The sequence below is a fragment of the Embiotoca jacksoni genome, unplaced genomic scaffold (genome assembly GCF_022577435.1).
Source record: "Embiotoca jacksoni isolate LCO1_2020_lvr unplaced genomic scaffold, fEmbJac1.0.p SCAF_55, whole genome shotgun sequence".
NCBI classification, from domain to species: domain Eukaryota; kingdom Metazoa; phylum Chordata; class Actinopteri; family Embiotocidae; genus Embiotoca; species Embiotoca jacksoni.
Window position 1 is genome coordinate 881,457 of NW_027185409.1, and position 24,950 is coordinate 906,406.

The 24,950-nt window shown below is 42.3% G+C and overlaps 1 protein-coding gene across 1 annotated transcript; it reads left to right on the plus strand.

The window, feature by feature from the left end:
* The first annotated feature begins 2,966 nt into the window (after nt 1–2,966).
* sf3b3 (splicing factor 3b, subunit 3) lies at nt 2,967–24,553 on the plus strand. The gene is made up of 27 exons (XM_069172769.1): nt 2,967–3,063; nt 3,478–3,613; nt 5,138–5,293; nt 5,547–5,717; nt 5,821–5,993; nt 6,220–6,361; nt 6,745–6,857; nt 7,586–7,723; nt 7,867–7,970; nt 8,054–8,219; nt 8,338–8,433; nt 8,691–8,763; nt 10,013–10,164; nt 10,520–10,675; nt 11,289–11,444; nt 12,473–12,616; nt 12,969–13,091; nt 13,297–13,451; nt 14,138–14,312; nt 14,962–15,167; nt 16,331–16,487; nt 18,085–18,210; nt 20,038–20,250; nt 20,421–20,519; nt 22,668–22,811; nt 22,900–23,004; nt 23,648–24,553. Exons 2-27 carry the CDS (start codon nt 3,544–3,546, stop codon nt 23,786–23,788), a joined length of 3,654 nt encoding a protein of 1,217 aa, XP_069028870.1. The 5' UTR covers nt 2,967–3,063; nt 3,478–3,543; the 3' UTR covers nt 23,789–24,553.
* Nucleotides 24,554–24,950: the final 397 nt, after the last annotated feature.

Here is a 24,950-nt window from a genome sequence, read left to right on the forward strand (position 1 = left end):
GTATGTTTATGGGATTAAAAAACAGGAGATGAAGCAACGCAGTCAAATCCAATAAATGGATGGAGTATGTGCGATTCTGTGCTAGGTTATGTTTACAATAATACAATATATATGTATGCCATATCATATTACTTATATATAGGTCGTATTATCAACTATTAATCCTAAGGGGTAGACGAAAGGCTGTGTTTGTGAATGGTGTAGACAACAGGGTGTGGTTGTGAATGAAGGGGTAGACGAAAGGTTGTGAATGAAGGTGTAGACAACAGGGTGTGGTTGTGAATGTGTGAATGAGAGTGAGAGTACTGGGCCAAACCAAAAGGTCACAGGAGGAGGTCTGCAACCTGTGGGGTCACATACTGTTGTTCTTTGAGGCATAAACAGGAACAGACTGTCTGGAGGACTCCAGGGTGTGAAGGAAGACAACCACCACCTCCACCAACCAACAAAGGACACATCAATACACATGACTTTTTGGTGGAAGACAACCACCACCTCCTCCAACCATCAAAGGATACATCAATACACATGACTTTTTGGTGTCTGGACTATAAGAAGATGGTCAGGGAAAGTCAGGAGCTCAGACTTCATGAACTGACACATACTCTGTTGCGGTCAGGGAAACATAGTCTGAACCCAGAGCTCTGTAAAATGGTTATTCTGCTGCTGTTAAATAAATATCTTGGAGCCTGACATCTTCTCCTATTGCCTCATTAAAGAACACGCAGGACTGGGGGCTGACACATTTTGGTTACTTTAGCAGGAGCCCAAGTCCAACAAGTAGCAGCCATTTACATTTAATAGATGTAAATGTTGTTTTTGTAAAAAAAATGTCATCCTGACTTTGATGCTTTTACTTTGAAAGCAAACTCACAGATAGTGTCACTGGGTTTACTCCACAGCTTTACTTCGACTATTGAATGACTCAAAGAAGATACTCAGAGGAGATATAGTACTACAATTACAAAGCATCTCAGCATCAGGCAGTTTCTTAACTGCACAAACAGGCTGCAAACTGAGTATTTGTACTTTGGCAAAAAAAAAAAAAAAAAAAAAAATATCCCTTTCCACTTAATGGGTGTCCTCGAGTTTCACAAACAAGGCTGAAAAATGACCCAATTATGAAGAATTCACTTTATTTATCTCGCCAACCTCTCACCTGTGAATAAAAGTAGGCACGAGCTGATATTTCTTATATTTCCAAATATGACCAGACACTTTCAGAACTCGTTTTAAAGATTTATATTATTTATTACAGCAATGGGTGTTATACTTTTCAATGAAATAAGTTGGTGAATGACATTTTTTTGTCCATAAAAGGGGATCAATATGGCATGCTGCAGCAGAGAGAATTATTATTTTCAGTGTGTCTGAATTGTGGGAGACGCTATCGCTCACCAGGATGCCTTGCAAAACAATTCTGCTCTAGTTTCCATTTTTCTGATTTACTCAGCACATTAAATGGACCATGGAAGTGAGAATCCATCAGGGCTGGTATTCAATATCATCATCATCAAAAAAAAGAAAAAAAAAAAAGACTGGCAGCCTTCCAGAGCATATCCATCCGAAATATAAACTGTAAGAGCAGAGTAACAATAAATAATCACTGAAATGTTGTGAGGCTGCCAGACAACTATAAAGGTGTGAGAGAGAGAATAATACCACAAAGTTCTATAGTATAAATCAAATTATCTGACAACTGACTCCTAAAGTAACAAATTCTAATGTAATATGTGTGCGTGTCATGTTTTCGCGTCCCAACATTTCCATTAAGTTCAGTAGTGTTTTAAAAATACTGTTCTCAGATATTTATGGCTACAACACCATAATTGGCTATAACCAAATTGCACGACATAAAAGCAGGTTTAAAAAGCAAAAAAAAAAAAAAAAAAAAAAGTTGAATGATAACAAAAGGTTTCAGGTAAAAAAAACAAATAAAAAAAAAAGACAGGGAAATCAAACAGCTGACTGAGTCCAGGGAAGGTGTGAGGTTGAGAAACAGGAGAGAAACTAACAGACATTATGAGCTGTCGGAGGAGTCGGGAGGTATAAATACTGCGGCGGATTACAGGTTGAGTGGAAACAGGTGAGAGAAGACAAGTGGGTCAGGGCAGGTGATGAATGGAGCACAAAAAACAGACTGGAAGGACAGAAAAACTAAACTATAAATTAAAATTAAAAATAAATCATATGATCATGAATGGTTTTAAATTTATTATAATTGATCTTTTCATTCGTTTGCATCTTTTTTGTCTTTTTATGCATGTTTGGTTGTACAAAATGAGTTTGTGCATCAATGGCGTCACTGGTTGACCAGTCAAATATTTAAGACTTTGAATTTTATATCATATTCATAACAGGATAAGAGTGAATAAGAATGGTGTAAAAAAAAATTTTTTTTTTTTTAAATCACAAAAATCTTTTACTTCAGTATAAATGTTCGTTAAATCGTAATATTCAGTTCCTTCTAAAAGTCCTGCATTCAAAAAGCAAAATAAAAGGAGCTTACATATGTACTATCAGCAAAATATACACATTTGAAAAGTACTCATTATGCAAAATTGCCCAATTAAACATATATCAATTAGTAATATTACTTTGAAATGTACAGAGAGCAGGTAGAGCTATTTTTTTTTTTTAACTCATTATACTGTTTAATAGTCTTGTCTATGTATAACAATGCATAGGCTGTATAAGAAATTGATGACGTAATTTATGTATAAAATATTAATCTGAAAACTAGACCTGTGAAATAAATGCAGTGGAGTCAAAAGTAAAATGTTTCCCCGGATTGATGACTTTTAAAGACCAATAATCTCTTGTGTTTTCCTCAATAATTAGATGCGTTGATCTCGAGGTCTTTGTTGACATCTGCTGGACACGACGCTCTACTAACCGGCTCACATTTCCAATCAGGCACTACGCGAGCCTTACCCTGTCGCGCGACGGCGCTTTTTTTGGCTTGACAAAGGACCTCACCAACGGCGGTTCGTCGTTTGGAAATTGTTTGTGCAAATGAAACTTTATCCATCCGAAATCAGAATCATCTTATTTAACACGCCGGTAAATATGTCATCCTGTAAATCTACAGGTTTTCCGCAATCAAATGGGGATTGTATGCGTGGGAGGGGGGGGGGACAAAAAGCGCGCGGTTTTAACTCGTGATGGTGAAGAAACGGAGGCGCCGTGAACGTTAGCATGTAAACAGTAAGGTTGGAGTTTAGTGCGCAGCTGCTTCTTTTAATTGTTTTAAACCTCCGCTAACTTTTACATCTTTATTTTGGGGAAAGTATTTCACGGTTGTACTTCCTCTTCCTCTCGGCTCAGTTTTGAATATCCCTCGTAAAAACAGGCTCCTCGTTGCGTCATCAGTGGAGCAGCTAAAAGCTCCCATTTTATTTATTTTAATTATTATTATTATTTTTTTTTTTTAGCTTCCGCGTCTCTTTTATTTCTGACTTTCTTTCTCGTTTCCAGCTTTAAGCCGGGCCGAAGCTGCACCAAGCTGACCTTGTGTGGAAAGCCAGTGAACAAGAAGCAGCCATGTTTCTCTACAACCTGACCCTGCAGCGCGCCACCGGCATCACGCACGCCATCCACGGCAACTTCTCAGGTGAGTCTGCAGCCTCCTCTTCGACCTCCCTGGCTGTCTCCTCCTGGTTGGTTTGTGAGTCTGCAGCCTCCTCTTAGACCTCCCTGGCTGTCTCCTCCTGGTTGGTTTGTGAGTCTGCAGCCTCCTCTTAGACCTCCCTGCCTGTCTCCTCCTGGTTGGTTTGTGAGTCTGCAGCCTCCTCTTCGACCTCCCTGCCTGTCTCCTCCTGGTTGGTTTGTGAGTCTGCAGCCTCCTCTTCGACCTCCCTGCCTGTCTCCTCCTGGTTGGTTTGTGAGTCTGCAGCCTCCTCTTCGACCTCCCTGGCTGTCTCCTCCTGGTTGGTTTGTGAGTCTGCAGCCTCCTCTTCGACCTCCCTGCCTGTCTCCTCCTGGTTGGTTTGTGAGTCTGCAGCCTCCTCTTCGACCTCCCTGGCTGTCTCCTCCTGGTTGGTTTGTGAGTCTGCAGCCTCCTCTTCGACCTCCCTGGCTGTCTCCTCCTGGTTGGTTTGTGAGTCTGCAGCCTCCTCTTAGACCTCCCTGGCTGTCTCCTCCTGGTCGGTTTGTGAGTCTGCAGCCTCCTCTTAGACCTCCCTGGCTGTCTCCTCCTGGTCGGTTTGTGAGTCTGCAGCCTCCTCTTCGACCTCCCTGCCTGTCTCCTCCTGGTTGGTTTGTGAGTCTGCAGCCTCCTCTTCGACCTCCCTGGCTGTCTCCTCCTGGTTGGTTTGTGAGTCTGCAGCCTCCTCTTAGACCTCCCTGGCTGTCTCCTCCTGGTTGGTTTGTGAGTCTGCAGCCTCCTCTTCGACCTCGCTGCCTGTCTCCTCCTGGTTGGTTTGTGAGTCTGCAGCCTCCTCTTCGACCTCGCTGGCTGTCTCCTCCTGGTTGGTTTGTGAGTCTGCAGCCTCCTCTTAGACCTCCCTGGCTGTCTCCTCCTGGTTGGTTTGTGAGTCTGCAGCCTCCTCTTAGACCTCCCTGGCTGTCTCCTCCTGGTTGGTTTGGTTTAAACCACTGATGAGTCTTGGATTCACCTGTTTACGTCCGTTGGGATAATTTGTTGGTTTTTGTTATTTTCTTTAGTGTTTGACGTGTTTTCATGACTCTTCTCTGACTGCACATTAATGGAGAGAAAGCACAAGTACACTTAATGTCCTCATGGCTTAAAATTATCACCTGCTCTGGAAATATTTATACTTGTTCATGTTTAAGTAATAATCTGAACCAACTGTGATCGGGTTGCACCTGACGGTTCAGGTTGGGAATTACAAACTCGAGCATTCAGACAGTTTACAAACGAGAAATACATCATTCATTTCTAACAGATGGTGCTTTAAAACGCGGCTCCAGTGAGCAAGGATGTTTCACTTGTTTTCTCCCTGTTGCTTCAACTCACCTCCTTCCATTTCTATATTTGTCCATGTGCTAATTTGCTTGTTGAATAATGTGACGTACGCAAACAGAGTGGGGGAAGTGAGATCAGGCCGTTCTCCGTGGATTGGAAAGCAGCATTTAGTGAGAGCTACAAGTGCTGAAATATTTTTTGTTCTGGTAGGAACCAAGATGCAGGAGATCGCCGTTTCCAGAGGGAAGATCCTGGAATTACTGCGGCCAGATGCCAACACAGGAAAAGTGCACACTCTCCTCACGATGGAAGTGTTCGGCATCATCAGGTCCCTGATGGCCTTCAGACTCACTGGAGGAACCAAAGGTCTGGAACCAAAGTTACTTTCATGTGTTTGTGGTTGTGAGCATTTTAAAGACACACTTTTATAGATGGATGTATTTGCATAGTCAGCCTTTTTAAAAAAAAAAATTATTATTAAAGTAGGAGGTTTCTCTTTTCCTCCCTGAGATCTAATGGGCCATATTTGATCTTGATTAAAAATAAATAAATAAATCAGAAAATGATTAATAAATTGTCAAAGTGAGTGAACAGCTTTTTAAATTGTTGTATCTGTTAGACTACATCGTTGTGGGCAGCGACAGCGGTCGCATCGTCATCCTGGAGTATCACCCATCGAAGAACATGTTCGAGAAGATCCACCAGGAGACGTTCGGGAAGAGCGGCTGCCGGCGCATCGTCCCCGGACAGTTCCTGGCCGTCGACCCGAAAGGCAGAGCGGTGATGATCGGTAAGACTTTTAAAGGCGCTTTGTTTGTTGTCGGCTCGTGCCTGAGTTTTAAGATATGACTTGATGTGTTAATGTCCTTCACCTTTTTTTTTTTTTTTCCCAGGAGCGATAGAGAAACAGAAGCTGGTTTACATCCTGAACAGAGATGCCGCCGCTCGACTGACCATCTCGTCTCCACTGGAGGCCCACAAAGCCAACACGCTGGTCTACCACGTCGTCGGCGTCGATGTCGGCTTTGAAAATCCGATGTTCGCCTGCTTAGAAATGGACTACGAGGTATAAAGAGAGCTTAAAGGTTATTTCATACATCAGACTGCTTTAGATGTGATGAGCTTGTCATGTCTCTTCTCTGACTTGTCAACTGGAGAAAGATTTCACACCTCTGATCTTTTAGATTTGTTTCAATTACGTGTCAAGTACTGTAAAAACTCCGTTTATGGAGGCTAACAGTAACCGAGCCGGCCTCTGATCCTGTCCGCCGACGTGCGTTTGATCTCTCCAGGAAGCTGACAACGACCCGACGGGAGAAGCGGCCGCCAACACGCAGCAGACGCTCACCTTTTACGAGCTGGACCTCGGCTTGAATCACGTGGTGCGCAAGTACAGCGAGGCGCTGGAAGAACACGGAAACTTCCTCATCACCGGTGAGCATTTTGGGACACGGGAGGTCATCGGGGCTGAAAATACAGTGACATCATGTTTCAGCCGCTTCGTGAGACGTGATTCGTCTGCACTTCACCTGTCACTCATTGCTGCCCCGAATACATTCGGAGGGGGACCGTGGAAATGGCAGATTTATTTGATATATGGATGGATTACAAAGGATTCTTAGATGTCTAGGTGTTGCAGATATGATGAGTTTTGTCATGTCTCTTCTCTGATTAAACTGTGGAGAAAGATTTTAAACCTCTGATCTCAGCACCGTAACACACATTCGAAGGGAAGCTGGAGAAGGAACAGAAAACCTTTTAGATTTGACTTTTTAAAAACAAACTGTCCTCCTACTTAAATGCTCCTCTCTGTCCAGTTCCCGGTGGTTCCGACGGGCCGAGCGGCGTCCTGATCTGCTCCGAAAACTACATCACTTACAAGAACTTTGGAGACCAGCCCGACATCCGCTGTCCGATCCCACGACGCAGGGTGAGTCCGTTTACATTTCTTTGAACCTGATCGGATTCACATCGTCCATCTCTCCCTCCATTTCAGAAACTACAGCTTCTTACCATTTACGATATAAATGTTTTTCAAATATTGTATTTCTATTTACAAAATATATTTCAAATGAAGGAAATATTCCAGAAAAGTTTAAGACTTTACTTTAAAGCAAATTCACAGGTTCACTCTTTACTCCACCCGTCAAGTCTCAGATCTTCATCCGCCTAAATTTCTCACCTGCTCAGGTCAATTTTCAATTCGATACATTCAGGTACCAAATTATGGGATGGCCTCTCCCATCTGACAAAAAGCTGTCCCTCTATTAAATGCTTGAAAAGGTGCTTAAAAAAAAGAAGTAATTTCTGTTTCGTAACTGCAACAGATAAACACTCATCCATCGCCATACTCGCGTCTTTTTGCTTTTATATTGACTTTATTGTTTTTGCTGTGATTGTTGTAACCTATATTCTGTTATTTGTTTCATTATTTTTATGTAGTGATATTATGATGTAAACTTTGTATTTTCTATAACTATACATTAACATTATCTTAAGTGGATGCTTCACATAAGCCCACTGTTGTTGTTTTTTGCCTCTCTCTGCACGGCACTGAATTGTTTTGTAGTCTAGTGTGTTTTTAATTTGTGGAAAATGAATCCAAATCAAATCAACCCTGCTCTTGTTTTCTAACTCTTTTCCTCCGCTGTCCCACAGAACGACCTGGACGACCCGGAGCGTGGCATGATATTTGTGTGCTCAGCCACCCACAAGACCAAGTCCATGTTCTTCTTCCTGGCCCAGACCGAGCAGGGCGACATCTTCAAGGTTACCCTGGAAACAGACGAAGAAATGGTGAGCACGCTGTGTTTGATTTTTAGATTTATTTATGTTTTTAACTTATTTATTACAAAAAATGAACCTCTTTCTCTTCTGTTTTAAACTTGTTTTATATAATAAAAGAAAATGTGTTGAATGACGTCCGTGTCGCGTCTTAGGTCACAGAAATCCGGCTGAAGTACTTCGACACCATCCCCGTGGCAACGGCCATGTGTGTCCTGAAGACTGGCTTCCTGTTTGTGTCTTCAGAGTTTGGAAACCAGTAAGTTTCAGGCTGCACTTCAAGTCTGTCGCTCTTTGTCTCTTTCCTTCTAACCCACATTGCTCCACCCGTGTCTCCTCCAGTTATCTCTACCAAATCGCTCACCTGGGTGACGACGACGACGAGCCCGAGTTCTCCTCTGCTATGCCGCTGGAGGAGGGAGACACCTTCTTCTTCCAGCCTCGCCCGCTGAAAAACCTGGTGCTGGTGGACGAGCAGGAGAACCTGTCGCCCATCATGTCCTGCCAGGTGAGTCAGGCCGGGAACTTCCATTCACTTAAAAAAAAAAAAAGACATTTAAAAAGAGATCCATCGTCGTTTTGATTAGCGAATGACTCATTAATTACTCTCCTCCTGTTCTTGACAGATTGCTGATTTGGCCAATGAAGACACACCTCAGCTGTACGTGTCCTGTGGACGAGGACCCAGGTCGACTCTGAGGGTCCTTCGGCATGGACTGGAGGTACACACACACACACACACACACACACGCACACACACACACTACACACACGTACTTTACTGGCTGGGGAAATGATGAGTTTTTTCATGTCTCTTCTCTGAATAAAAACTGAGGAGTCTGTCGATCGCTCTGATCTCACGCTGAGCTCCAACAAACATTCACTGGTTGCTGAGATGAAAAAAAAAAACTCTGTTAGTTAATAACACCCTTTTACTACAAGCAGTGTTTTAATAAAGATGTTTTCTCTCTCTGTTCAGGTGTCTGAGATGGCCGTGTCCGAGCTGCCCGGTAACCCCAACGCTGTGTGGACAGTGCGCAGACACGTAGAAGGTAATAACATCTTTCACACCTTTTTTTTTTTTCTTATAAAAACCTCATTGAGAGCAGCTCCTCATCGAGACGCCCGACAGTTCACCTCATGGCTGTCAGGATAAAAAAAAAAAAGAAAAAAAGTCATGTTTCAGTTACAAAGAAAACTGGGACTGTTAGCATCTGATGTAGTGCATTAGCGGTTTAGCACGTGTCCATCTGAAACAAAACTCGCTGGATGCTAAAAACGGACCCGACTGACTCGTCAAAACCAGAACAGATACTTTGCTGAATTTAATTTGCTTTAAGAAAATATCCTTGTAAAAAGGCTCTCTTCATCTTGCTCACTGCAAAGCATTGTTTAGCTGTCTATGGTCTTCATGGACCTTCAATATCTCATATACAGTGACCTCTAGTGGCTTGTAAGTATAACAGCAGCTCGTTTCTTGACTGAACTGTGTGTGTGTGTGTGTGTGTGTGTGTGTGTGCGTGTGTGTGTGTGTGTGTAAGCTCATTATTTGGTTCCAGGTAACACGGGCTTAATCCTTTTCCAGAACTTTAACTTGATGCAAAGATTATGATTCTTAGACTAAAGGTCTTAACAAGTCTTAAATTCACCTTGGTGAACACGACAGAAAACAGTTTTCTTTTTTTGTGTGTGCAGCCAGATTTGCCAAAGTATTGATTGTGCTACAGGAAATCTTTACATATCATAGTCATGACTTTACAAAAAGTCATTAAATTCATTTTTACTTGTTATTTTTAAAGAGTGCTGCTTAATAGTCCTCGAGTGCAAAAACATCCACATTGTTTGTTTTCTGTTGGGCAACTTGATACACACACACACACACACACACACACACACACACACACACACACACACACACATGCAAAGTGGAAAGTGGAAAGTGAGTGTGTTGTTTCAGCCATGGTTTTTTTTATGCCAGAGGTGAACCCCAAGTAGGACCTGCACATTTTCATTTATTTATTAAATAGGAGAAACAAAATATATAAACACCTAAAACAAACTCATTAATCAGAACTAAAAGGCTTCATTGTTTAAATTTATTTTTTAAGTCACCTGAAATAGATGCCTGCTGCATTTTCTGCTCTTCTATAATATATAGAATATATATATATATATATATATATATACATACACACATATGTATGTGTGTGTGTGTGTGTATATTTTTTATCCTCAGCACACCTCCATTAGCATTATTTTTCTCATCCTTACTCTTTTTTCTTTTTCTTTTTCTTTCATCAGATGAGTTCGACGCTTACATCATCGTGTCTTTCGTCAACGCCACTCTGGTTCTGTCCATCGGGGAGACCGTAGAGGAGGTGACAGACTCTGGTTTCCTGGGAACGACGCCCACCCTGTCCTGCTCCCTGCTGGGGGAGGACGCCCTCGTGCAGGTGGGTTCAAATGTTCCTTCAATGCAGTCTGGACATCCACTTAAATATAAAAGTAAAAGTAATATAGAAGTCCTGTTACAATGAGTGTCACACATTACCCTGTTTAATATTTCTATCTTTGGCTGTGACTCCTTGTTTAAGTAATTGTAAAAAAAGAATAAATTCAGGTTAGTTAGTTAGTTTTTTTTTTGTTGTTGTTGTTGTTGTTGTTGTTTTGAGACATTAAAAAAAAATAAGCAAAAGTTCTCTGATAAACAAGACATTTTAGTTGATATTTTTCACTTCACTATGATTTTCCTCTCCATCTTAATTTCTCCTGCTCTCTCTCTCTCTCCCTCCGTTCGTGTCCACGCAGGTTTACCCAGACGGCATCCGCCACATCCGAGCCGACAAGCGTGTGAACGAGTGGAAGACTCCTGGCAAGAAAACCATCGTCCGCTGCGCCGTGAACCAGCGGCAGGTCGTCATTGCCCTCACCGGAGGGGAGCTGGTCTACTTCGAGATGGACCCGGTAAGACAGCACATATATACACATGTACATACTGTACAATTAAAATATTCACATGGTCAGTAGGTGTCTGTTTATGTTTAAATTAAATATTAACAGATTTATTCTGGATCTGTAGTGATGCAACTTTACATCTGGAGCGTAAACTATATTTTTATTACATTTAAAGTAAAACATTTGTTATTTTGGGAGTTCATAAAACATAAATATTGGGTAAAAAATTGTTTGCATTCGAAGTACAATGTAAATTATGACATAGACTGTTTGTGAGGCCAGAGTGGTGCTGTGTATCTGACACACGTTCCCCATTTCATTTTTTAAATCTTGTTTATTATTTTTCAAATTTCAATAAAAATGTCCTCTTTTTGTTTTTTTAAATGTCATTATTTGTCTGAAAGACGCTTAAATTACACTTTATATTGTCAAACGTGTGATCTCAGGAATGACTACGCTGTTAAATTGTAGGTTCTGTAAAAATCTTTGTGACAATCGGATGACTCAAATAAAACAATATCAATCTCGGGCACCATAATAAAAGGAATAAAATGAGACATCTGTGTAATTATGCTGTTTTTTGTTCTCTCTGTGTCTCCTTTGTTGTTGTTGTTTTCTGTAGTCGGGCCAGTTGAACGAGTACACGGAGAGGAAGGAGATGTCTGCAGATGTGGTCTGCATGAGTCTGGCCAACGTCCCACCCGGTGAGCAGCGCTCCAGGTTCCTGGCTGTCGGACTGGTCGACAACACCGTCCGAATCATCTCCCTGGACCCCTCGGTATGAACATTTATAAAAACAAGTAAAAAAAACACTTTGTAAATGAACCAGGAAGCCAACACAACCCGGTACAGTAATCTCTCTATTATTGTACCGTTTACTATGAATTTGTGGCAAATCTTTTTCTTTTTTTCTTTATCCTGCAGCCAAATACCATTTAAAATTCTGTAATTTTTTTTTATCCGTAACGAGTTTGAAACCACATTTTCTAACTGCGTCCTTTGTTTCGATGACTGACGTGAATCCCCTTCAGCCAAAACAAACTGCTTTTAGTTATTTGAGGCCAATCATAAGTAACGTCTGTCTGTGCTTGTAACAGTTGACACCCTTCCCAAAGGGAAAGCTTGGATGTTGCATGACATTGTACTCCTCACATGTACTGCTGGAAGACCAGCAAGCAGCTTTTAGCCTTAAAACACCTGTTTGTTTTTTTAATTACTATTCAGCTTCACTCTGACCTGAAACTTCAGTCCACATCCTGCATGAGTATTAATTAAGTGGTGTCAGACTCCACATGTACTTATACAGTCATGATTTTTGCAGGCTGTTGCAAAACTTTCTATCTAGCTGAAGACACGAGATAAAACAAAAAAAAGTGATTTATTTATTCAAGATCCCAGAATTAAATAGGTGGCAGTGTACTTAAAATTACACAATCCACTCTTCACTGCTCAGGCTCAGACAGGTGCCTTTAAAATGACACGTGACACTTCCTGTCAAACAGGAACAAAGTTTGGGTATCCGGTGTTTCACAGGAGAAAAGTCCTGGAAGCACCAAGCGAAGCTTTTTATACCCGATTATTATCACGATGACGTAAAAATTCCGAAATGATCCAGCGGGGCTTTGAAGGATTTTAGTTTTATTCCTTGATTTCTTTTGGGACGATTGTGGCAGCACAGATTCAGTAAATAGCTCTTTGGTCTCCCATGGTTTTGTACATGTTGTTCATTTTGTTTGTTTGGATCCTTCTGTGAGTGGAAGTTGTTTTTTTGTTTTTTTTAACCCTGCGAATCTTCATCCCATCCAGGACTGCCTGCAGCCTCTGAGCATGCAGGCCCTGCCCGCCCAGCCGGAGAGTCTGTGCATCGTAGAGATGGGAGGGGTCGAGAAACAAGACGAGCTTGGAGACAAGGGAACCATCGGCTTCCTCTACCTCAACATCGGGCTTCAGGTATTTATTTATTTATTTTTTATCACTCATTGAGCTGATTCCAGAAATGTTGATTTAAAATCACACACTCATTTCTACAGTTCACAGCCGCATCGGTTCAGATTGATCGTGTACTTGACATTTGAATGGCGCGTTTTGGATACGATGAAATAATATAAAAGCGCATAGAAACAGCACATATGAATGTATGTCATCTATGAAGAACATAACTGGAAAAAAAATGTTTTTAATAAATCTTAATTTGTTATTTTATATATTCATATAATTTCTTATTGTGAGAATTTGTCATGATATAGATTTTCTAATTGTGTGTGTGTGTGTGTGTGTGTGTGGTTTTAATCCCCTCCCTCAGAACGGTGTGCTGCTGAGGACCGTTCTGGACCCGGTAACCGGAGACCTGTCGGACACCAGAACACGCTACCTGGGGTCCCGACCTGTCAAACTGTTCAGAGTCCGGATGCAGGGACAGGAAGCCGTACGTGACACAAACATTTACCTCCACTTTAATTACAAAAACAGTTCCTCCAGGATTGAGTTGAATTTGCAATAATTATTGCGATTGCACAATTTCCTTACTAAAATAAACTGTTTAAAAATGAAATATAATAAATCACCAAATGAATTGTGAAGAAACCTGTTAGTTGCCGCAGTAACATACAGTCTTTCCCTCTGACTGACAGGTGCTGGCGATGTCCAGCCGCTCCTGGCTCAGCTACTCGTACCAGTCCCGCTTCCACCTGACCCCCCTCTCCTACGAGACCCTGGAGTACGCGTCCGGCTTCGCCTCAGAGCAGTGCCCTGAAGGCATCGTGGCCATCTCCACCAACACTCTGAGGTACAGACTCGCGCTACGATTTATATTTTTATATAAAAATTTAAAAAAAAATTTATATATACATATACATGTATATATATATATACATATATATATATATAAACAAAAAAGCATTTCTGTTCAGCCAATGACAGAGATTTAATTGTTAAAAGTCCCACTATAATCTAAAGCTGCAATAATTTGAATAATGGCATCAAACTTGATGATTTAATTGTTTTTAAGCAAAAAAAAAAAAAAAAACTGCCACATTTCCTGTTTTAGCCTGTCGTTCATTCAAGGTTCTGATATCCTTTGTCTTACAAGAAAGGAAATCACTTTTATTTTTATTTTTTTTGAAAGATTGGTTGAACAAGAGTAGCAGTTTGATGACATCATCTTAACTTGCAGTGGTTTCATAGCAGTTGTCTTTTTTTTTTTTTAGTAAGACAGATTTATTTCAGAGTTTGTGGTTGTTGTTTTTTTTTTTTTTTTGGTAACAAGCCCAGTTCAAGTGCAAATAATCCAGCTGTTTGCTCTGGATCAGTAAATACACTGTGTCAGCATGATTACTTAAAGTATAGACTGTAATGAGAAGCACCACCCAGCCTGGTAATGTTGGACGCACACGTCCCTCTGGTGGAAGAATCCACCGCACACCTCCAGTTCAAACTTACTCATAACTTGTTGTGTCGTTTTCCGTCCGGCAGGATTTTGGCTCTGGAGAAACTCGGAGCCGTCTTCAACCAGGTGGCGTTTCCCCTTCAGTACACTCCCAGGAAGTTTGTGATCCACCCGGAGACCAACAACCTCATTCTGATCGAGACGGACCACAACGCCTACACCGAGGCCACCAAAGCTCAGAGGAAGCAGCAGATGGCCGAGGTATGAACGTTTGTCCGTGAGATGAATTCTTCTGACTCAGCTGGGAAAGTTCAAATCTGTCTGTGGTCACTGAGGAGGGTAAAGATGGTTAGTAAAGTTATGGCCAAAGGAGAATAGAAATTTATTTTTCCCATTTAAAAAAGAGAAAAGATGTAGTCCATACTTTTAAAAAATACAAGCAAGTAGTTCAGCCGTGTGTCAGAGGCAACAGATCATATCAACGTACAGAAGTCAATACAAGGAAAGGAGCAGCAGTATCTAAAAATACCTTATAGATACTAATAGTTAGAGTCCATATGAGTAGTTATATTATTTCAGTGATATCCAACCGGTTTGGTTTTTCAAATTCAGAGTCTTTTCTTTATTTCCATATTTTTAAATAACGATAAATATATATTAAAAAAACCAACAACATTGCATTACCTTGTTGGAGTCGGTATCCTTTTATATCCAGTCATGTTTACATCTGGACTGCAAACAATCATTTTCCATCTCTTGATTTAATTTCATGTCCGTTCTGTGAAACATCAGTAAAAAAAAAAAAAAAAAAAAAAATCCCCATCACAGTTCGTCAGAACGTTGATCTTCACACACGAGTGAACAAAGTAAATATTCCCGTTGGGACGATGTCCTCTCGTTCCCCCTACAGGAGATGGTGGAGGCTGCCGGCGAGGACGAAAGAGAGCTGGCCGCCGAGATGGCCGCCGCGTTTCTCAACGAGAATCTCCCCGAAGCCATTTTCGGCGCGCCGAAAGCCGGCGCTGGCCAGTGGGCGTCGCTGGTGCGCCTGCTCAACCCCATCCAGGGTACGACTCTGGACCAGGTGCAGCTGGAGCAGAACGAGGCTGCGTTCAGGTGAGCACCATTCACTCTGTGTACATCAATACTTTTACATTTTGGAGGGATGAATGAAGACGGATGGATGATGACATTAAGTATTTAAAAATGATTCAGAAACAGGAAAGAAGAAGAGACTTGACGGGAATGTTTGAAATGTCTCCGTAAGACTTTGTGTCTTTGCTCTGAACTCTGAAGTTGCTGCCTGGGTGGGATTTGGATAATTAGGGGAAATGCAGTCTAACCGTGGACTGTTTCACATTTAATACGCCTTTCACTTTGATTGACAGTCGGACCTCGAGTCTCCCAGCTTCTCATTAAATTCAAGCCAGTGGTATTTCCCATCTGAATTCAATAGGCAGCTGCTGTTTGTGAAGTCTTTGTGCTGTCTGTGGAAAGGAATCTTTAAAAATGTCAGAATTTCTGATATCTGGTGGGCTGATTGAATCAGTCAGAAGACAGATGTGCTTCAGTCCGTATTTCTAAGAAGGAGAAAGTGTTTGTTGGTTTTATTATCTAGAAAATACTGCAGGAAACCATCCCTCCCGTCTGCAGGTTTTTTTTATTTTACTTGGTAATTAAATATATTAATATAAATTTTTAGATATCAAATTGTTTAACCTCTTAATCATGTTCACTGTGTTTTTCTTTATTATTCTGTTTTAATGCACTTTGGTCAAAACCTGTCTGAAGAGTTCAGTTTTATTCTGCAGGACGTGATTAAAAAAAAAAAAAGGAAATGTTAAAATCAGGGCTGTTGTTATTTGTAACAGATATAACTGATCTGTGTTTGACCTTGTTCTCAAATCACAGAATAAGATTTTCTCTTACACAAGTTTATACGTATTTTTAGTCTGAATATTTGTCAACTAACTCAAAACGTCACAAACACAGTGGTCAGTTTTTTACAGATATTTCCTTTGTTGAGAGGTATTGCAACGTCTTTGTGGTCCGTAGTTGCTAAAGATAAACAGAAGGCATTGTGCTCTCTTTTTTATTTTTATTTATTCAGGTGTTTATGCAATATTTTCAATGTGTTAAAAATGTGCACCGTTTTCTCGGTCATGAAATCACATTTCTGTCATTTGGAAGAATGCGTTTCTCCATCTCAATTAACTCTGCTTTTATTTTGAAAAGCCTGTATCTCAATCCTCCTCGGTTTTTTGGTTTTTTTTTTCCAGCGTTGCAGTGTGTCGTTTCCCCAACACGGGAGACGACTGGTACGTTCTGGTGGGCGTCGCCAGAGACATGATCCTGAACCCCAGGTCGGTGGGTGGCGGCTTCATTTACACTTATCGGCTGATCGCTGGAGGGGAGAAGCTGGAGTTTGTGCACAAGGTGGGTTTGAGTGACACTAAAAATGATATTTAGCTTGCTTTCAGGATGAAATATTTTCCCTTTATGATCGTAGGGAGTAATGACGGTAAAACATGAAGCAACGGTTGCTCAGCTCTTTAATTTAAAGCGACCCGTTATGAGACTCCTTTATCTGTGTTTTCTCCCTGAAGCTTTGCTCTGCACCGAGTGTTCGGAGTATCTCGCTGCGTTGTGTTCAGGCTCTGATATATGAAGGTATTTTTGTGTCTTTATTATGCCAGCAGAAAAAGAAAAAAAATGTTTTGAAAGCAAATTTCTAGCACCGAAAAGGAAAAGTTTTAATTCTGTGACCAAAACTTATAGAGCAAAATTAGTTTGCAATGCATATAATTATATTCTCAGTTTATATATTTTTACTTACAAACTTGATTTAAATAAAAAAAATTATTGCAGTGTGAGAAATTTGCTTTCAAAACAGTTTTTTTGTTTTGTTTGCATAATATAAAGAGCTTCATATGAGGCAGCTGTCAACTGACTTCCCTGGCTGGTGCGTGTTCGTCCACCGGGTCTGTGAGCCACACGTTTCCCCACAGTTTTTTCTATCTGCAATAAAAGAAAGAGCCACCGAAGGAGGGAGGGAGATGGGATTGTCTATCGGTTAATTTCTCTTGATGACAATATGAATTAATACACAAAGACTCATTGTTATGTGGGAAACAACAGAAATCAGAGCTTTATCTGCAGTTCTTTCTTTGCCTGTAGGTGGCAGCGTCAGCCTTCATTGTATGCAGCTGTAAACTGCTGCCCTCACTGATCTCAGCAGCTCGGACTGCAGATCCAGAACTTTACCGATGTTGCAGGTGTGTGAAAACGCACCGCTCCAGGGAGTGGAAATGAAATGCAGTGGAAGTGAAGGGCATCCCGTACACGCATAGCGATGTACCGTCTTTCTTTGGGAGACGTGAGATCGTACCGCTTTGATCTGCTGCCTCTGGGCTCCGTTCTCCAAATGTTTGTGAAGGAATGGGCTGGAGGGGGGAGGAGTGCACCTGGCAGGCGCCGCCTCGGATAACGTTTTAATGACCACCAACGCTGCTCTCCGGGGCGAATCCCCAGAAACCCGAGCCGGGCGGAGACGGTCAGGGCGCATCGCCGCATGCTTTTTGTTACCTGGCGTGGATTAACGGGGTAAACGAGTCGTCGGTGTCGTGTTGCACTCAGCGGAGTCAACCGCTTCTTTTCACAGAGCTAGAAGAAGGAATTTCACAACCACTTAACCAGATCTGATGTTTTAGATGAGTCTGTCTTTATTTAAACTTTACGTACTCATGAACATGCGTACGGATACCCGGATAGAATATTATATGCAAAATGCCCAAATATGGTATGTTTACCATGTATTGCCCAAGTTGACACTGTGAGGATAGAAAGGAACAACAAACACGAGTATCGAAAAACGACAGCGAGCTCGGGCCGCCTTGACCTTCGCTCCTGCTGCGACCTGAAGGGATCAACAACTAATATCCAGAGCTGTGCTCGGTGTGATATTTCCACGCTCTCAAACCGGCTGCGTCTAAAACCCGACTTCTTTGTGAAATTGTTTTCCTTCCCGTGCCAGACCCCGGTCGAGGACGTGCCGTTGGCCATCGCGCCCTTCCAGGGACGAGTTCTGGTCGGAGTCGGGAAGCTGCTGAGAATTTACGACCTGGGCAAGAAGAAGCTGCTGCGCAAGTGTGAGAACAAGGTAGGAACCGAGACATCAGCCGTGCGCCGGCAGGTTTTTAAACCTCTTTTCCAGACGGGGAATGTAAATTTTACTCGCCATTTATCAAAATATGAATATTTCACATTTCCTCAATGGTTTTTATCCCCTTTCCACTTGGTGTAGCTGCTTAGGAAGGAAAACATGTCAGGAAAATGTTCATTTCAAGAGATTTGGCTAGAAAATGGTGAATTTAAAGACCGAGGGATCAAAAAATAGCTGACAGAAGAAATGTAAAGTTTGTAAAACTATATGAAATATGGGGGAGAGAGCCCTTTGCTGCCACAGCAACAGTACATGCTGGCTTTTTTTTTTTCTTTTTTTTTTTGTGCATGTCGTCTGTTTCTCCGGTGGTCATTATTGTGCAGTAGGTTTAAGCAGTGAAAAGTTTTGTACTGAAAACGCCTTTTAGCTTATAAATTGATGGGAAAAACATGACGTGGCCGTTTCTTATATTGTTGGACATCACGGCAGCCAGTTTGGAAGTTGGAAGATTTGAACTTTTTAGTGAAAATCAGGGAATTTGACATTTGATTTTGAGTTGAAACCCTGAAATCACCTGCTTCAGGTCTTGTGTGTTGCCGTGAGCTGTTTGTATGAACTTTTGTTTTCTCTCACCTGACCCACGACCGATCCATCGGTCAGAGAAAACACTCGGATCGCTCCACTTAACAAGCTTTAAAGTCGACTCCACAGCCGCCACAGAGGCAGTCGTGGTGTTAGAAATTCATGTAATACAATCTGAATTACTCAGTTCGATGGTTCAATGCAGACGTGGATGAACGTGTCGGCACTTTGTCATGGAAAGAAACACAGATCTACAAACTGACAGAAATGATTGTTTAATAATAGAAAACAAAAATCTGTTTGCTTAAAATGTAATTATAATCTTTTATATGGTCAACAACTACAAAAATATGTTTGTAAAAGAAGCAATAATTGATCTTTTTTACCACTTTAAAAAAAAGGTTTTTTCATTGACATAATAAAAGGTTGCAGGTATTCATGAGAGAACTGATTTTAATTTCATCACTTTCCAGGTGAAATGAAGCATTTTTAGCCGTTAAAGTTCCCAACAAGTTCGTCCACCTTCTTATTTCTGCTGTTATCAGAAGTTTAAAAGCTTTTTAATCTTAGACGAGTAGTTTGATCAAAATGGACCAAAATGCCCTTTTCTGTCATGTCTAAGACCTCATTTGACAAATTCTCCACCCATTCATCTCCTGATAACCTCCACACGGCCTCTGACAGTCGGACTACTCCTAAACTTCCTCCCGTGGCGGGTACTTTAGCTCCAGGGACATTTTTATGTAATTACCCAGATTTAAAGGCTCATTATGGTCAAACAAAAGACGTTCTCAGCTCCACATCTACCTGTCGTAACCAAACTCTCTCTGACGGTTTTGTGAAAACAGGAAGTTCCTTCTTTTCTCAAATAATAAACAACCTTCAGAGATTATTTGCTGCATCTCCAGGAAACAAGTGACGGACGAATCCCCCTTTTCTGTGGTTGAGGTAGTTCTCGTTCTGTCTTATAAAAAGCGTTGCTGAGAAGTCTGCTTCAGTGTCGAACATCTCGTAAAATGTTTTACGAGGTGGGGAATGAACTCGTGCTTTGTGAGGCTGGACGAGGGTCAAGAGGCTTTTCAAATTAAATCTGCACAGAGGATCTGTACATTTCTGCCCTGTTAGTGTGCAGGAGTGTCGCTGAGGGAAGTGTGCACACCAGCTGCTGCCAAACGGACGATCCTCCAGATATGTATGATACCTCACCGCTCCTTCCTCCTCCTCCTCCTCCTCCTCCTCTAGCATGTCCCCACGCTGGTGACCAGCATCCACACCATCGGCCAGCGCGTGATCGTGTCCGACGTCCAGGAGAGTCTGTTCTGGGTCCGCTACCGACGCAACGAGAACCAGCTCATCATCTTCGCCGACGACACGTACCCGCGCTGGGTGACGACCGCCTGCCTGCTGGACTACGACACCATGGCCTCCGCCGACAAGTTCGGGAACATCAGCATCGTAAGTAGGGAGACGAGGAGCGTCCGGCGTCTCCAGTTAACCGGTGTCGGTACCACGAGGCTAAAGACACTGATGTATTGAAGGAGGCTTTGACTTACTGGAAATACAGAAATCCTGGGTGTGTTTTAATTCCCACGAGGCTTCTGAAACATCTGGATTCATTTTTCCAGGTGCGTCTTCCCCCCAACACCAGCGACGACGTGGACGAGGACCCCACGGGGAACAAAGCATTGTGGGACAGAGGACTCCTCAACGGAGCGTCGCAGAAGGTAAACTCAGTTCACCAGGTCGTCCTTCTCCTGAAGATTTCTTGCGTGTTTGCAACCGTTCTTCCTGTCAGATTTAATTCGGTCGTCAAAGTGTTTTTGTTTGTCTTGTATTTTTGGGGAGTTTGTGCACCGTTGATTCGGCTCCAGACCCTGAAATCATTTATTCATTCATCGTTTAGACCTTGAGGAATCATTAAGAGCATGCTTTCATTTTCAGTGATGTTGAGAGTACAGTTCATAGCAGGAAAAAACAACACACACAGAAAAGAACAAGTCAAGGCTTTTGCTAAGAATTGGTGTTTTAAATTAATAAATTAGGTCAATTTAATACAAAATAAAATCAGTTAATGCTTTCTGAGTTCGTTTAGAAATGGAAACGTAAAGCTGCTTGATGAGTCTAAACAGTTGTTTTATTTTTCTCAGCTTTGAGAAAGTGACATGAATACAAAGAAAAGACAAAATGTTAAAAAATATTGCTTTAGTGCTGCAGCTCGAGTATCGGCCCAGTACACACACACACACACACACACACACACACACACACACACACACACACACACACACACACAAACCAGCGTCAACCACAAGTTTAACCTACTCACAACTGCAACACACACACACACACGCAGCATCACTCATCCCATATTTGAAATCCTGGTCAGAAGTGTTTAGGTAGCGCTCAGACTGGGAAAGTCCCTCCAGCCCCACGGTACCAGCTGGTCCCCGTCGCCTCGGTGACACAGTGTTTGTCCTCCATTTATGCCCGTTTGGAAATGTACTGCGTCTATTTATAGAAGAGGGCGTGGACGCACCGACTCGGCTTCATCCAAAATGTCTGCGTGTGTTCACATCTGGCCGGTCGGACCTAATTGTCCGTACACGGCTCGGCTGAATGCCGTCTTACATTAAATTAAAACGCATTCCCCTTTTATTGGATCAATGCCCGAAGATCAAGGTCAGGCTAAATGAAAGGCTTGACTGTGTCGGGGAGTCACGTCGGCAGCATGACGAGCCACACACACACTTGTACTGTCAAAGCTTATTGATCAGAATATAGAAATCATGAAAGAAGTGGCACAGTTGAGGTCAAAAAGTTTAGATAACGGAACATGTATTTGGATTTAGACGCTACAGGGCAACGGGGTAAAGATTTTTATTAATAGATATCCACATGAAACTTTTCTATTTGATTATTCATATTAAGAAAGTTATTCGGAAATTCTTTGTTTCAATACACAAAAGGGGAATAATCTCATGAAATACGAACTAATTTGCATAAACCCCCAAAATCGAAATCTGAAATTTCTTGTTTTATTTTATTGACATATTAGGCTCGAATGTTTTTTTTTTTTTTAGTTTTTTTTTTTTTTTTTTATCACCAATAACAGCTATAAAAACAAATTTGACATGGTTTTAGATTTAAAAGTGTTCAGGTTATGAATGATATATAAAGAACCCCCTTCGTTAAAACCTTCAGATTATACACGGGAATGGGAGTTTTTGGAGCCAACCTCTGGTGGCACTCGGTGGTATTGCAGCTTAAGACACTTTTATATCGGCTGCTGCCGAACAAGCTGCTGTTGTTCCCCCTCAGAGGGAAGAAGGTCTGCATGCGGCTTATTTTAACTCCACTTTCTTGGTCTCATGGCGTCAGCGTCATGTATGTCACATACGTGGCTTCATCAGGCCAATAACCAGCTTTTATTGCTCCCCAATGCTGCCTTTGTATCCCAGGTACGTCCTGATTATTTCCACCAGTTATGGGCGCTGCAGTTTCTTTTTTTTCCTTTTCTTTTTTTTTTTTATGGTTATTGGATTAAACCAATCCGGACCAATTTCCTCCCCAGTGGAGGATGACAGCGTGTCTTCTTTCTGACCTCGGCACAGAAGACACAGTCTTCATGGGCTTAATGGGCTTTGTGTGTGTGTGTGTGTGTGTGTGTGTGTGTGTGTGTGTGTGTGTGCCGGGAACAGACGACCTTTTGGAGCTCCAACCTAAAAACAAAATGTCTTCGTGACATATCCAACATGTTTGTATTTGATCTGATTTCTTCACCGAGTTCCTTCCGTTTTAAGTGTTTCGTGGACAGATCGAATTCACCAGGTGTGACTTCCTGTCTCTGTCTCTCTCTGTCTGTCTCTGTCCAGGCCGAGGTGATCGTGAACTACCACGTTGGCGAGACGGTGTTGTCCCTCCAGAAGACCACGCTGATCCCCGGAGGTTCAGAGTCGCTGGTGTACAACACGCTGTCCGGAGGCATCGGTATCTTGGTGCCCTTCACGTCCCACGAGGTGAAACACCGCTCACATTAAATGCTCCTACGTCCACACCGTGGTTTTTTTTATCTTTGGTTTTTTAACATCTGTTTCCTCTCTTCAGGATCACGACTTCTTCCAGCATTTAGAGATGCACATGCGCTCCGAGTTCCCTCCACTGTGTGGCAGAGACCATCTCAGCTTTAGATCCTACTATTTCCCCGTCAAGGTTTGAGCTGGTTTTCTTTTCTTTCTTTTTTTTTTATGTCAGTGTGTTTATTGTAAAGATCTCATCTCTTTATCGCCTCTTAAAATATCCGAAAATGGATGAGAAAGTTCAGAGACCGCTCACGAGGGACGCTGCAACGTGAAGGAAGTATTAAACGCTACGTGTCTTCATCAACATCAGCACCTGAGTTTCACACGGGTTTTTTCGTGACCGTTGGTACGAGAACATTCGTGAGCAGAAAAACATCCGACACCGAAAACCATCATTGGTTGGCTGTGATCTTTGACCCATCAAGTGGCTTTGCTCGAAAAACAGCCTTGATGCGGCCGTGGAAATCACTGCATGGGCTCAGGAACGCTCGGCTGCAGAAGAGTTATTTTAGTTCCCCAATAAATTTGACCCAAAATCTGCCGTTTCTCTGCTGAAGTTTCGGGTCCGAGGTGAAATTCCAGATGTGCAAATATCACTGTGACAAATACTTGTGAAACTCAGCTGCTGACGTTCCTGGCGAACGTTGTAACGTCCGACCGATTGCGCAACACGAGCCCGTGTCTCCGAGCCTTTTCGATCCGCTCTCGCACATTTGAGCACAACGTAAAGAAAATAAAGAGTCCCGTTGGTGTTGTGTGTTTTTCTGCTGCAGAACGTGATCGACGGAGATCTGTGCGAGCAGTTCAACAGCATGGATCCTCACAAGCAGAAGAGCGTCGCCGAGGAGCTGGACAGGACGCCGCCCGAAGTCTCCAAGAAGCTGGAGGACATTCGCACCCGCTACGCCTTCTAACGCATATTTTTACAAATACGCACATTTTTATACCGTAACACCACACACACATTCTGCAGCTGTAACGTGCCCCCCTTTAAAGGATTCAGGTTGATGACATCACACAGCCGGCCGTCAGCAGACGCAACTTTGAGGCGGACTCGTTGTCGCCTGCAGGTGAAACTAAAGCGTGCATCAGCGTTTCACCCACACAGCGGTGGGAACGTTCACACCTCGCACTCAGTAAACGTTCGCTGACGCCATTACCAGGAAGTTAGTGTTGTTTTTAACACCTCCAAAAACACCGTAACCACGGAAACTCTTTAAGTCTATTCTTTGTCTGTTTGGTTATTTAGAAAGAAGATTGGTTTCATTTCGTCCCGACTTTCGATCTCAACGCACCGAAAACCAGTTTTTGTACCGTGTGATTATTTTAAAGGTGAATTAATTAGGTTTATGTTTATGACTACATGCGCACCATCGTCCCAGGCGGCATCGTCAAACCTCCCGTTTTAAGCGCGCTTGCCGACTCGGCGCCGGGAGCCGAACAGAAGCCCAAACCTCTTAAAACCGAGTCGGGGGGGGGGGGGTCGGGAAGCGCCGCTTCACCGCGGCGTTAGACGACGGGTAAACTCAGACTCCATACGTGGGAGGAAAAACACGGCCGGGCAGCGCTGGCTGTTGTTTTCTGTCAGTCCAGTAAATTCCCAACCTCAGCCACAGACGCAGCATTCCTCGGTCGTCACTGGGGGTCGGGGGGGTTTTGCGGGACGGGGCAGTGGTCTGTTTTTTTGTAAATAAAGTTGTTTTTGTACTTTATAATGCCATGTGTGTTTTTTTTGTGTGTGTGTGTGTGTGTGTGTGTGTGTGGCCAGCCGTCACTCAGCCGGGATGATTTGTAAGTACATTTGTCTCAGTTGTTAACACATTAGATGAACAATATTAAGTTTTGTTGTTATGTTACATCCCCGTCGAATCAAAGCTGCCAAAACTCTTTTTAAACCATCTTCATGAGATAATTATGGTGGAATTATATATATATATATATATATATATATATATATATATATATATATATGTGGATATTAAAAATAATAATATAGTAGCAGGAATATGCTGCAGGAAATAAATAACTTGCAACCTTACTGTTGTACTGGGATATATCCCCTGAATATATATCGAT

Coding starts and splice junctions, on each gene's coding strand:
- sf3b3 (XM_069172769.1), top strand. CDS start 3,544: ATGTTTCTCTACAACCTGACCCTGCAGCGCGCCACCGGCATCACGCAC. Junction 12,617..12,968: donor ACCTCAACATCGGGCTTCAG/GTATTTATTTAT, acceptor CCCCTCCCTCAG/AACGGTGTGCTGCTGAGGAC. Junction 22,812..22,899: donor TGCCCTTCACGTCCCACGAG/GTGAAACACCGC, acceptor TCCTCTCTTCAG/GATCACGACTTCTTCCAGCA.